The 13,926-nt window shown below is 48.4% G+C and overlaps 1 protein-coding gene across 1 annotated transcript in view; it reads left to right on the top strand.

Annotated features, from left to right (window-relative positions):
• The window catches only part of IGF1R (insulin like growth factor 1 receptor), a 315,455-nt gene that overhangs the window by 288,131 nt on the left and 13,398 nt on the right, over positions 1 to 13,926 (top strand). Inside the window, exons 15-19 of the mRNA XM_017517024.1 lie at positions 1,562 to 1,791; positions 2,056 to 2,166; positions 4,333 to 4,492; positions 7,982 to 8,111; positions 13,513 to 13,647. Of these exons, the coding sequence (XP_017372513.1) occupies positions 1,562 to 1,791; positions 2,056 to 2,166; positions 4,333 to 4,492; positions 7,982 to 8,111; positions 13,513 to 13,647 (766 nt within the window). The remainder of the gene's footprint in view (positions 1 to 1,561; positions 1,792 to 2,055; positions 2,167 to 4,332; positions 4,493 to 7,981; positions 8,112 to 13,512; positions 13,648 to 13,926) is intronic.

Below are 13,926 nucleotides of genomic sequence, written 5' to 3'. Positions count from 1 at the left end.
TGTCTTTCCGACCGTCTTTCTTTTTGTTTTGCCTTCCTTCCTGCCTAGAAATATTCATTTTTTTGTTCACTCGTTCATTCATTCGTTCATTCATTCATTCATTCATTTTTTGAGACAGGTTCTTGCTCTTTTGCCTAGGCTGGAGTGCAGTAGCACAGTCTCAGCTCACTGCAGCCTTGACCTCCTGGGCTCAGGCGATTCTCCTGTCTCAGCCTCCCCAGTAGCTGGCATTCCAGGTGTGTGCCTCCACACCTGGCTAATATTTTAATAGAGATAGTGTTTTGCCGTGTTGCCCAGGCTAGTCTCAAATTCCTGGGCTCAAGCAATCCTCCCATTTTGGTCTAGGATTACAGGCATGAGCCACCACACACAGCCCATTTATTTGTTTTCTTAAACCAGATAGAATCTAAACAGAAACAGAACCCGGAGAAGAAATCCTATTCAGGCTCGGTATGTCCATGTATTCCTCCCAAATCTTGACCCAGTGGTGGAGGTCCCTGAGTTCACAGAGCCCAGGCCAAGAGCCCTGGAAACGCCTCTGCACATCAGCTGCCTAATTGCCTCTCCATGCTGGGCACCACCAGGTCTCTTCCTCAGTCTCAGAGCTGAGTTGCTTCTGCACGTCATTAGATATCCAGCCATCAAAGCCAAGGCTGGGAGACACTCTGACTAGAGTAATCCTACCAATAATGCAGTTCGCCTGTGTCACCTCAAATTTTCTAGTAGCCATGTTTTTTAAAAGTAAAAAGAAACAGATCAAATGCATTTTAATAATATGTGCTATCGAACCCAATATATCCAAAATATTATCCATTCTGACATGCAATCAGTATTAAAGTGACCTAAATAGTTCACTTTTTTTTTTTTGGCTAGTCTTTGAAATCCCATGTGTATTTTATTTACACTTACAGCACATCTCAAATTGGACTGGCCACACGGAGTGATCTGTAGCCCCATGTGGGGACCAGCTACCATGTTAGATAGCCCAAGCCTAGCATCTGTGTTGAGGGCCCTGACATCTCTTTTGGATCCATCCATCACACGCATCACCATCACCTCTCACACGCAACTCTGACCTTCCCAACCCAGAATAAGAACTCGTCTCTGTCTCCCTGCTACTCTCCTCCTTTTCACATTTGCATTTTAATCTGCCGATGAAGATGAGTAAAATCCTGCTTGACCATTTCATTCAGTTTCTCTATCCCCTATGGTTAATTTGCTTTTCTCAAAAATGTATTCTTACGTGATGAAAAGAAATTAAACAACTGCTTTCTTTCCTGTGCTAGGCTTCTTTGCTTTGTTCTGGTCCTTATGTGGTGTTAGTATCCTCAAATTATCTTGAAATCCTCAAGTATTTGAACTACTAGAACCCGACTGTACAATTTTCTTACTCAGATCTACAGCATGTGGAAAGTTGAGAGCCAGCCATGCCATCACCTCCTGGTATTCTCCTTTGTGGGTTTAAGGAAGTGGCATCTTATGTCCTTTGGCTTAGAGTTCCCCCAGAGCACGTTCTAAGGCCTTGTTTCTGTACCTGCTTTAATTACGGTTTCTTCTCCAGTGTACATTCCTGATGAGTGGGAGGTGGCTCGGGAGAAGATCACCATGAGCCGGGAGCTTGGGCAGGGGTCGTTTGGGATGGTGTATGAAGGAGTTGCCAAGGGTGTGGTGAAAGATGAACCCGAAACCAGAGTGGCCATTAAAACGGTGAACGAGGCTGCAAGCATGCGTGAGAGGATCGAGTTTCTCAACGAGGCTTCTGTGATGAAGGAGTTCAATTGTCACCATGTGGTAAGAGAATGTTCCTGAAAGGCCAAAATGCAGCACAGGGAGATAGTCTCACATAAGCCCCCCCCAAGTGTGTTCTTTCTTGGCTCCACCCGTGGGTTTGGCGTCTTGCCTTTGCCTTCTGGATAGGTACCCCATTGCCTCACTGTTACCTTTAGACCCCTCTGCTCAGACCAGCCCGTGGCACCACAGAGACAGTTCCAGACAACACAGGCACCAGCAAGGGCCACCCTGACCCTCTGAGTCTTTCTTTTTGATTCCTCCCAGGTGCGGTTGCTAGGTGTGGTGTCCCAGGGCCAGCCAACACTGGTCATTATGGAACTGATGACACGGGGTGATCTCAAGAGTTATCTCCGGTCTCTGAGGCCAGAAACGGAGGTCAGTTTCGATTTCCACTAATATTGCATGTTGCCTTATGCTCTCTTTCCTTTAGAGCCTCCCTGCAAGAAGATGTTGTGTCTTTAAATCAGTTTGCTTTTCAGCGTCCAGTGTTTCTTACTGCATGCTTGATTATAGGTCATTTGTACAAAGGATTTCCGCAGCTAGAGTCTGACTCTGATCTTTGTGAGGGGAATTTCCTGTTCCTTGGATCCCCTCTGCTCTGCCCCTCTGTGCCTTTGTTCCTGCATTCCCTCTGCCCCCAGTCTCCTCCCCACATCAGTGTCTACCTGTCAGGCCAGGCCAGTGCCACTCCCTCCCCGAAGCATTCCCGCCCACTCCGGTAACCATCTCCTCTGCTGACTCCTCGATGCCCTTGACTCAGGTCCTTGCGTGCGTTCTCTCTTGGTGTTGTGTTGTGTTGTTGTTGGAGTGTGACCCCCCCCCCCACCCTGTTGTGTTGAGCTTTTCATCTCAGTCCAAGCATGTGGCGCAGGGCTGCATTTGTGGCAGGCACTCTGTCAGTAAATACGTGTTAAACTTCAAGGTTAGGTTGCCTGGATTCTTGCCCTTGTATCTGGGAAGTTTGGGTGATTTCCCACTGAGCTCTGTGCACAAGATGGTCACTCATTCATAACCCCCCCCCGACCCCCCCCATATACACACACACAGCGCCCCCTTCCTTCCCCGGCACTGTTTTTGCGACTGGGAATCTGGCTTCCTTAGACTGTACGTCCACATTTCAGGATTGATCCAGAGTTAGTGTCTTGCTTGTGCTTGTGAATGAATGACGCCAAGTATTGGTCCCCAGCACCCCTGGGTGTTAGTGCCTCTTCCTGGTTCACTTTATTTTTATTTATTTATGTTGAGATGGAGTTTTGCTCTGTTGCCCAGGCTGGGGTGCAATGGTGTGATCTCAGCTCACTGCAACTTCTGCCATCCCGGTTCAAGTGCTTCTGCCTCAGTCTCCTGAGTAGCTGGGATTGCAGACGTGCACCACCATCCCCACCTAACTTTTGTATTTTTAGTAGAAACAGGGTTTCCCCATGTTGGCCAGGCTGGTCTCAAACTCCTGACCTCAGGTGATCCACCCACCTCCACCTCCCAAAGCGCTGGAATTACAGGTGTGCGTCACCACTCCCAGCTATTAGCTGACTTTAATACAGAAGCCAGCATGAAGGAGAAAAGCTTGATGAAACAGGTGACTGGAGACTTGGCAGAGTCTCTCTCACCAGCATCATTTGCGGCACCTCTGAAAAGTCCGAAACTCACTCCCTTCCTTCCCAGTTTCACACACAGAAAAAATATTCAGAACACATGGCCTTGGTCCTGGCTGCCTGTGGTCCTCAGACAGTGCTACAGGTTCCTGGGCCTCAGTGTCCTCAATATAAAATAAGAGGATGGGACAAGATGATTACTGAAGTCCTTAAATCCCTTTCAGAACTAAAATTCACCTTTAGATGGGTCAGATTTAAATTTTCTCTATCTCATGTCAAGTATAAAATGTGTGTGCTTACCCTGCAGCTTCGTTATATTCTTTTTTTTTTTTTTTTTTTTTTTTTTTTTTTTTTTTTTTTTTTTTTTTTTGAGATGGAGTCTTGCTCTGTTGCCCAGGCTAGAGTGGAGTGGCTCAATCTTGGCTCACTGTAACCTCTGCCTCTCAGGTTCAAGCAATTCTCTTACCTCAGCCTCCCAAATAGCTGGGATTACAGGTGTGTGCCACCACACCCAGCTAATTTTTATATTTTTAGTAGAGACAGGGCTTCCCCATGTTGGCCAGGCTGGTCTCAAACTCCCGACCTCAGGTGATCCGCCGGACTTGCACTCCCAAAGTATTGGGATTATAGGCCTGAGCCACCGTGCCTGACCTTTAAATAATCTTTGCCATACCCAAAATAGAAAATGCTGGTCCTAGAGAGTGCAAATTGGTGTTTCCCTCAGCAACTCTGTGATGTGGTCAGGGAGAGGGTGCAGATAAGTTTGCAGGGAGTGAGCAGGTGCTGTGCTCTCCACGATGGTTTGTGCCTTCCCAGCAAGACCTGGTTTCTTAGCGTGAACAACCCTCGGTGCCCAGATTGAACAAAGATGATCTGCAAAACTTGAAAGAAATTGGCGTGGAAAAAAAATCCAAAATTCTCATGTGAATTTTTTCTAAATCTCCGACAGAATAATCCAGTCCTAGCACCTCCAAGCCTAAGCAAGATGATTCAGATGTCTGGAGAGATTGCAGACGGCATGGCATACCTCAACGCCAACAAGTTCGTCCACAGAGACCTGGCCGCCCGGAACTGCATGGTTGCCGAAGATTTCACGGTCAAAATCGGAGGTGTGTCCTTAGCTTTCCAGATCTGAGCAAGAACTAAACTTACTGGACCTTGTTGGCATTCGTCTGCCCCTGGAGAGGTTTTCTAATGTGTGCCTTGAGTGCGGGCACTCTTTTCTTGGGAATGATGTCATTGTCTCCAGTTGATGGTCACAACCCTGGCACAGTTAGTCCCAGTGCTGATAGCTTATGGACACGGTGGTTCAGGTACTGGGCATGGTCCCTGAGGCTGCCTCTCCTGACGGTTGAGGCATTTCTCAGTGGAACACTTCTTTGCATTGGTTACAGAAATAATCAAGACAGTGTCTTCAGATTTGGACTTGGGAATAAAACTCACTGTCCAACCTTACATTCATCCCTCCGATTTTCCTAGCTTCTAAGGAGCAATGGTCTCTCCTTCCAGGGGTCCACATTGTTTTCTAAGAGGCAATCGGCCCTAATGATGGAGCCCCTACATGGAGCAGGAGCAGTAGCAGGAGCTGGCTTGGCAGTCCCTTAGGTGAGGAGTGATCACTGCTCACTGCATTTCACAGGCGGGGTGGCCAGCCTCCAAGCTCTGGACCGCTCTCCCCCAACACTTACTGTCCTGCTCTTAGCTCAGCAGTCTACTGCTTAGACACCCTTGCTGCCACCACCCACTCTCACACCAGAAAAAGGGGTTGGATTGAATTCCTGGCAATGGTTAAAACCCACTTCAGCCTTTAGGCTTGTGTTTTCACTTTGGTCTTTTAATCTGCCTAATGAAAACCACCTGGTTTTACCAGGATTCTCATCTTCCCACTATGATATGATAGTTTAGAAAAATACCAAATATTTACCCTGAGAAACTGCAGGGGAGATTTCATATCCAAAGGAAGCTATTTCAAATGACCTCTGCGTCTGGTTCTTGAACTGTCTATTCTGGAAGTGTTTACCTTCCTTTGGTAACATATTTTTTTCCTTTAGTAGCGATTTTTGAATGAAATGTTTTGGCCCTTGAGTGAATGATGAGAATCTTTTAGAGAATGGTTTATTCTGTTTTTTTGAGACACGAGTTTTGCTCTTTTTGCCCAAGCTGGAGTGCAGTGGCACGGTCTCGGCTCACTGCAACCTCTGCCTCCTGGGTTCAAGCGATTCTCCTGCCTCAGCCTCCTGAGTACCTGGGATTACAGGCACGTGCCACCATGCCCAGCTAGTTTTTTGTATTTTTAGTAGAAACGGGGTGTCATGTTAGCCAATTTGGTCTCAAACTCCTGACCTCAGGTGACCCGCCTGCCTCAGGCTCCCAAAGTGCTGGGATTACAGGCGTGAGCCACCACACCCGGCTGAGAATGGTTTCTAAAGTAGGGGTGCGTGTCTTTCCTTTTTCTCCTCTGTAGGAGCTAAAGGTATTGAAACAGAGCCATATCCCAGAGCCCACATCCCTCTGTCATCAGAGTTCCTTGTTCAGAATCCACCAGTGTGTCCCTAGGTTTGGCACGTTGAGGCGTCCTCACATTTGGTGCCCTGTGAAGCTGGGCAGCCCTCAGAGAAGGAATAGAGTCCCATCCTGCCCCAGGGTTCCCAGGGAAGAGCTGCCCTCATCTTGCCTGGGCTTCCTTTGTGCACCCAGCTGGCTTCTCCTTCCCTCTTTGTAGAATTCAGATTGTCCCCATGGAAATGCCAGCCAGCTCCCCTTTCCCAGCACAGGGGAGAGCACAGGGACCGGGGAGCCAGGTGGGCCAGTTCTGCCACAAATGGATGGGAGACTTGGGGCAGGTGCCTTACATCCGGGAGCCTCAATTTCTTCACCTCGGAAATAGGGGTGATAATGTCACAAAGCCCTTGGGATTGTGAGCAGAACTTGGCACAGGAAAGCAGTAGCACGTGCCTGGCACAGGGCAGGGCCTCTACAGATGGTAGTTCCTATCTGCGTCTTCCTTCCCACCCTCCTGGCACACGGGAGGAACTCAGTTTCTCCCACTTTGCATCACACAGGGAGAGGTGTCTTTTGTGCCAATTGCCATTTTAAATTCAAATCAGTAGGGATCATGTCTGCTGTTGAACCGCGTGGCATATTTATAGTGGTTTTTCTTCCCAGAATTGAGAGTTTTCATTTGTGCCGAGGAACATCATTTGTGTTTTTTAGTAGGATTCCATCTTTTCCACCTTGTGCAAGTAAAGGCAAATTCCCCATTTGCATGTCACTGGATTAATTCACAGATAACGCTTTCGCACTTCATTCTTCACAAGGGTTCAAGATGTTTTTCCGTTGCCCAGTGTCTCATGGATGACAACTATGACCAGTAATTTCGCCAGACCCAGCTTGAGGGCCCGTAGCATAGCACAAGGAAATTATGTTGGTTCAAGTCCAAGGAACTGTTCTCTGCGTTTGCTTTTGTAGCCCTACCTCCTTGTGGCACGAGTTAGAGGCATAAATGAGCATTTTAAAGTACAGCAGCCCTTTCTCCTGGGAAGGAGAATGGAAGAGTTCACGTAAGAAAAGGTTGTATGATTGAGTGCAGAATCAAAATCTGACAAAGCAGCAATAATTTAGGATTATAAAGCGAGCCTGCCATCAAACATAATTATGTGAAATCTTCTGGAGACATGGAAAATGGAAGAAATTTTCAAAAATGAGTGGGAGTATTATGTTGAAAAACAGTATTGAGTAATAGCTTCAGGGGCCTCATAAATAGCGTCTCTTCGGCATCTTGCTGGGTACTTTTGTCATCATGAACTGATGACAAAAATCTGAATATTTCCCCCTTATTAAGCAGTGAAATTATTTACTTTTCTCTAATGATGGGGCAGTGCTACCAAGTAAATAAGCATCTGTACTCTCCTATTGATTTGGTCAGGTTTTTAAAGCATGTATAAATGACTGTTGATCTCTGCAGTACTACATATTTTCATAAATCGTGAGACTCTAATTTTTACACTGCCTCTGTTTTCATTTTTATTTTCAAGACAAGGTCTCACTGTCACCCAAGCTGGAGTGCAGTGGTGTGATCATGGCTCACTGCAGCCTCAACCTCCAGAGCTCCAGTGATTCTTCCACCTTAGCCTCCCAAGTAGCTAGGACTACGGGCGCATACCACCACTCACGCCTGGCTAGTTTTTTATGTTATACAGACAAGGTCTTGGTGTGTTGCTCAGGCTGATCTTGAATTCCTGGGCTCACGTGATCCTCCTGCCATGGCCTCCCAAAGTGCTGGGATTACAGGCGTTGAGTTGCTACACTCAGCCTGCCTCTTATTTTAAATGGAATAAGGGAATTAACTTCTTAAGGGAATCGGATTATAAATGTATTAAAGGTGGTGATCGCATGGTATTTGCTCGTCATGTGACTAATCATCCCTTACTGTCTCTTCCTTATAAAACTGCAAACCCTGTGGTTTGGCCACCTTAAAGTGGGGCGTGTCTGTGTCTTGCCTTGTGTCTGTCCACACATAATGAGTGTAGGGTCCTCTGCGGCGGCAGTAGCGGCGCCTGCTCCAGCGTGTGACTCTGCACCCTCTCTTCCCCTTACAGATTTTGGTATGACACGAGATATCTATGAGACAGACTATTACCGGAAAGGAGGGAAGGGGCTGCTGCCCGTGCGCTGGATGTCTCCCGAGTCCCTCAAGGATGGAGTCTTCACCACTCACTCGGACGTCTGGTATGAGAGCCTTTGCTACAGTGTGCGCCTGGAGCCCCCTGGCCTCCACACGTCCCACCAGCTCAGTCTCCAGGGCTTTGGCTTTCTCTGTTCATTGTCCCCCATTTCCAGTGTTAGCTCAGTGTTGTGTGAGCAACACTCCTTCATCATTGAGGTGTCCTGTTATCAGTGGGCAAGCTAAGGGCAGAAGGACATTTGTGGAACTCTAAAGAAACTGTGGGACCGACATTTCTGCATGTCTTCAGTGTATCAATATGTCTCCAGGAGCTGGGATGTGCTAGAAGCCGTCACCTCTTTTTGTTTCTCTCCTGCCTGCCTTCTCTTTTTTCCACTTTCTCAATAAACAGACCTCTCTCTGTCTGCCTCACCTAATCTCACCTTCAGATTGTAGACAGTGCTTTATTGAGACCCAAAGCTTATGAGTCCTGCTGGTGTTTTCCTGTTGGTTCCATCTGCTGCCTGTCCTTCAGTGGGCATCCACCGTTGTTGACCCAGGGATGGTTATAGGAAGCAAGACGTCTCCCTTAGTCATAAACAACGTCTTCAGGTGGGAGCTCATCGGCCTCAGGATTGGAGGCTTCTCGGTGGTATTATTTATTGTGGTTCCTTGGCAACATTGTGGAGAAGAGGTCAGGTTCTTAAATACAACTGAGGTTCTTGGCCGGCTGAGGCCTTGGCACAGGCACCTTCTAGAATGTCAGCTAGTGTCTTGGCTTTCCTCTGGGGGGATCCCATTGCTGTTGTGTTACAGAAATGGTAGTTGTTTACTCCAACTGTCTGGATGACCGCATAGAGGAACTATTTCAATAGTGACTGACGTCATTTTTTTTTTAACCTCGTAAACCTTTCACAGTTCAAGGGCCTTGGATCTTATTTTGAAGACAGGTGCAAATTGGAAATAGCATTTGAATATGACCTGGCAAAGCGTGATTGCTTCTCGAGCTCAAGTTTGAGATGTGTTTTGCAGTCAGCCTGTCCAAGATGGTTATCTCTTTACTGCCAAATCACAGTGTTTTGCAGTTTTTAGAGATTGGGATCGTGGGGAGAGGGGGGCAAGCCTGGGTATGTGCATGCATCTGTTTATTCTAGGTTTCATGCCTCCAAGACCTTGGAGCTCAGCTTGTAGTATAATAAAATAGAAAACTATAAAGCCAGGGAGAACAGAGGCAGGACAGGACAATAACATGTTGTGAATATCTCACAGGTGAATTTTACTCAAATTCTGGCTAGCAGTTATTGCTACAAGCAGCAGCAAAGGGACAGATAGGGTGTTCAATACCAGTTTCTTTCCATTTAACTACATAACTACAATGAACCATTATGAAAAGATCTGTATAAACATGAATGGGCATTTGATATTCATCCCATGACATGCTCAGGCATTCACAGTGCTTCAGGTTTATTTTGTTTAACACAGGCTTTAAGGATCACACAGGTCAGGAGGGCTAGGACACTGGAGTAGGTTTCTCGGCTGTCCAGGCTCTAAACTAAAGCTGTCCCTCTCAAAAGAATGGAAGTGATTTTAGATTGTGTTCAGCAGCCCAGAGCAGTAATTCCTAGATAGTTGAAATCTAGAAAGAAACACAGAGAATTTTATTTGACTTTGTAGAAGAGACCCCAGAATTTTAGGATTTGGGAAGTATCCCTGTGGTCAGGCCCAGTCCCCAAATGGCACCCACAGCATCTTTGACAGCTGGTGGTTGAGCTTCTGCTAAGATGTTTCTAGACACTCCATGTTCACTTCCCCACAAAGGCAGACCAGCCTCATTGCTTTAGACGTCCTTGTTCTTAGCAAGTCGCTCGTGTTCTGCGTCCATCAGCCTCTCTGTGACACCCATTGGACCTTCTGTCTGTAACATAATTGCATACCTTGCCCTGTTCTTGATAGACAGGTCTTGGAGTCATCTAAGGAACTGTGTCTGCTTTCTAGCCAGAACATGTCCAGGTTCCTGCTGTCTTCCAAGACTTCATTCCCAGGCCCTTGGGCACTGTGGCTGCTCTCCCTGCAGCTCCCTGTAGTGCCATGTCCCTCTAAAATGGCAAAGGTGCCCTCTAGGCACAGATGAAACCAGGCAAAGGACTGGGGAGCTGCACCCCACAACCTAGAGAGCTGTGCCCCTTTCCTGAGCATCTGGATCACCCTAAACATAATCTTTATTTCTTATTAAGCTTTACAAATAGTCACAAATAGCCAAGGTCATTTGCTGCTTTCATGGCTAATTACCATCTGTAGGGAATGTGGATTTCTCTGTAGGTTTTAATTTGCTGGTGAATGGGCCATTGCTACTATCCCCTCCTGGTGTGGGGAAGTGCAGTTACTGAATGCTGCCTCCAACCAGCATGGACATGGCGGGGGACTCACAGCAGCGGGTCTGCTCCCTAGGGAAACAACCTCAGTGTTCCTAATTAGAAAGGGCTTTACACAGACATTTATCTAATGTTTGAAGATTAAACCCGTCTATGAAATAGGAGACTTGATTTTATATGAAGGCATGAATAGCCAGCACCACATAGTAAAGTACCCGCTTTGAAAAACACAGAGGTGTTGCCTATTCTCAGTGCCTCTGACTGGTTGTGTGGCCTTGGTTGAATCTCAGAGCTCTTCTGGGCTTTGGTTGCTCCATCTGTAAGGCGAGGTCTGTCTGGGGATGTCTGTGGTACCTGAATAGATGTTTAAATGGCTCCTGTGGCAACTGGTATTGGGTAGAGATGGTTCTGTATCCACACCTTGCTGTTGTCACATTAAGCTGTGAAGGATGACAGACTCCAGCACTCGGTGGCCCTCAGTGACAGGTGATGCTGACCTCAGACAAGAGTTGCTCAGAGGATAGCCTTTGCGGTTCAACTCGACAAGCATCTGTGGAGAGCTGGGTCTTCTACCTCCTGCACTGTTGCCTGTGTGAGATGATAAGGCTCTCGGGGTGTGGAAGATGCAGGGATGATGATGATGTCATTGTCATCGTCCTGGTCCTCAAAGGTAAAAGTCTTGTGGAGAAGAGGAAGTGATCCTGACGGTTTGGGGTTGCAGAAGCCTTCACAGATGAGATGAGGTCATATGAGCCACACCCTAAGTATGGATTGTCACAAAAGGAGCACTAGGAAGTGGGGGATTCCTGGCAGTGGGGATGCTGGGCGGGCATGGCAGAGGGGAGCGCCTGCTGCAGGTGGGGTTGGTGGGGTTTTGTCGGGGGACGTAGGCTGCAGAGAGATCAAGCCGGCCTCAGCCGTTGTGTTAGGGGTTCTGGACTAATTCTGCAAGCCCTGTTAAGGTTTCTAAACTGGAGGCTGATTAGAGCTATGCTTGAAGAAGTTTTTGTTCTCCGGAGTATACGCCTGCATTGAGCTGGAGCCAAAGAGGAGAGGGGGAGGGGTGTGGCGGGCCAGGGAAGGAGGATCCTCACACTGAGGGAGTGCTGGGGGATGGAAGGAGGGTGCCAGACCTTGGACAGATGTGAGCCTGAGTGGACATGTTGCAGTGGGACACGGAAGAGGCTGAGGGCATGGGTGACAGCAGGTGGACTGCTTGGTTGGAATGGGCATCAGCTGCAGGGAAGCCAGAGGAAGAACAGGGCACAAATCAGAGTTGAGTGTGAAACTCACTGAGAGCCTACAGTGGAGCAATTGGGCCTCGAGGGCCAGGGTGGGAGCTGTGCCGTGAGAACTGGCTGCCTGCAAGCCGGAGACACCGCCAGGAGAGGCAGCAGGGGCAAGAGGAGAAGTGGGCCTGGGAAGAGCCACATCCTTAGGCCATTTCCCAGGCCAGCCTGCAGTCAGCAAAAGCAGAGAGCTAGTGATTGAGCCTTTTTTATCTGTAATTTTTTGTGGGAGAGCTAGACATTTCCTGTACCAAGCTGCATGTCAGACGTGAAGGTCCTACTGGTACTGACATGCTGCCCGTGTGGCTGGGCTGGTTGTGGAAGGCAGAGCTTCTAGCACGAAGCTGGCCGAGAGCCCCTGCTCCCTGGGCCCAGGCCTCTAAGCTGCGCTTTGGCCTCTGGGTCTCTTACAAAACATGAAGATGACAGCATTTCTTGGTCACTTGCAGTTCAAAAGGACCTTGGGTTGGTCTGTCCTCTGATTGCTAAGATTCTATTTCTGTCTAACATCTACTTTTAGTATCAATTTGTACAAAAATCTTTGATTCACCAAAAGCAGCTGAAGCAGCAAATAAAACGTTCTCATACATTCGGGCCCGGTGGGCTTGGGCACAAGGTCAAGGTCCCAAGAGCTCTTGGTGGGAAATCCCCTGCCCCAGGTGTTTCCATGAGGCTTGGCCAGCACCTGTAGCCCAGGACGGGTCCAGCTGGAAGCCGCACTCGCCCCTACCCCTGGCCGCTTGCTGATGAGTAGCCTACTTTACTCCACTGAAGTGAACCACGTGGAAAGGCACACAGGCCAGGGAGAAGCTGTGAATGATGGAGATTTGCCCTGCGCGGGTGCATTTGTTTTGCAGATTATAGCATTGTCTTTTTTAACATTCTGTCTGAAATTTGTTTACGGGTACTATCTGTTTTGTTTTCCAGTAGTTTAAACTGACAGGCAAAGCTGCATGCATGGCAGAATTGCTCACTACAGTTATTCCCCAGCCAACTTCTCTGCTTAAGGATTCTTTGTCCATGATACCTCTACCAGCCAGGGCAGCCCACCCTGGTCCCCCCACCTGTGACACAGAGGCCCTCCAGGCTGGAGCCCCCAGCTCTGTTGAGGGTGGGGAGCAGCAGGAGTTCTCTTCTCCCTTGGCCCGACTGGACCTCAAGATCCCCACAGGTCTTTTAAACGTTCCAGGACTCAGGCCCTCACCCCAGACCAGTCAAATCAGTGCTTCTATTGGGTGTCCAGGCTTCTGTCTGTTTAGAAACCTCCCCAGGAGATTCTCCTGTGCAGCCAGCAGTGAGAACTACTTGGGTAGAGGTTTCCAAAATTGTCTGATTGTAAAAATCACCTGAGGAGCTTGGTAAAGCTTGACAGTCCCAGGCCTCATTTGAGAGTACTAAGTCAGTGTGCAAGCTGGGGCTGGGACAAGAATGTCATTCTTCTTGGGCTAAAGCCAGTTTAGGAGATACTGCCCTGCCACGTAAATGGTTGGGACTAGGTGGATTATGAACTCAGTATGCCCTGCATTCAAAGCACAGATCAGGGGCTTCCTGACCATGCAAGGGATGCAGCGCCCTCACCGTCACTTTCCTCAGCTCCGCCACCAGGGCTGAATTTAGTCTACATAGAACATTAGCAGCAACTAAGGGAGGATGACATCCCATACTTAGCCCAGGGCCTGGCCTGCTGTCTCATAGGCGCTGTTCCTACAGTAAGGACAGTCTCTGCTCGGGGTGGAAGAAGTGCTGGGAAGGAAGGGGCAGCACGGTCCCTTTCCAAGCTCCTCACAGTTCTTTTCTCACCGTAGGTCCTTCGGGGTTGTGCTCTGGGAGATTGCCACGCTGGCCGAGCAGCCGTACCAGGGCTTGTCCAATGAGCAAGTCCTTCGCTTCGTGATGGAGGGCGGCCTCCTGGACAAACCAGACAACTGCCCCGACATGCTGTACGTACTTCTGGGGCCCCTAGTGCTCTTCTGATTTCTTGTCTCAAATACCTGTGTTCCTGGGTCACAGGAGATTAAAGCCGTTCTCTGGTCCTGAGTGTGCTGTGGCGGCCAGGTGCTGTTGGGAAGAGGTTTGTCCTCATGGAAGGAGCCAAGTATGGCTAGTAGACCTGTGCCTTTGCACAGGCACCTTAATTCTACCCCGTATGCCTTAATGCTCTAGTTCTGATCTGCAGTTTGCACCTGGTTTCTCAAGCCAAATATCTGAAGTGTTTGGCC

This window comes from Cebus imitator, unplaced genomic scaffold, assembly GCF_001604975.1.
Source record: "Cebus imitator isolate Cc_AM_T3 unplaced genomic scaffold, Cebus_imitator-1.0 Scaffold19, whole genome shotgun sequence".
In the NCBI taxonomy this organism is placed as follows: domain Eukaryota; kingdom Metazoa; phylum Chordata; class Mammalia; order Primates; family Cebidae; genus Cebus; species Cebus imitator.
This window is presented reverse-complemented; position numbering and strand designations above follow the sequence as displayed.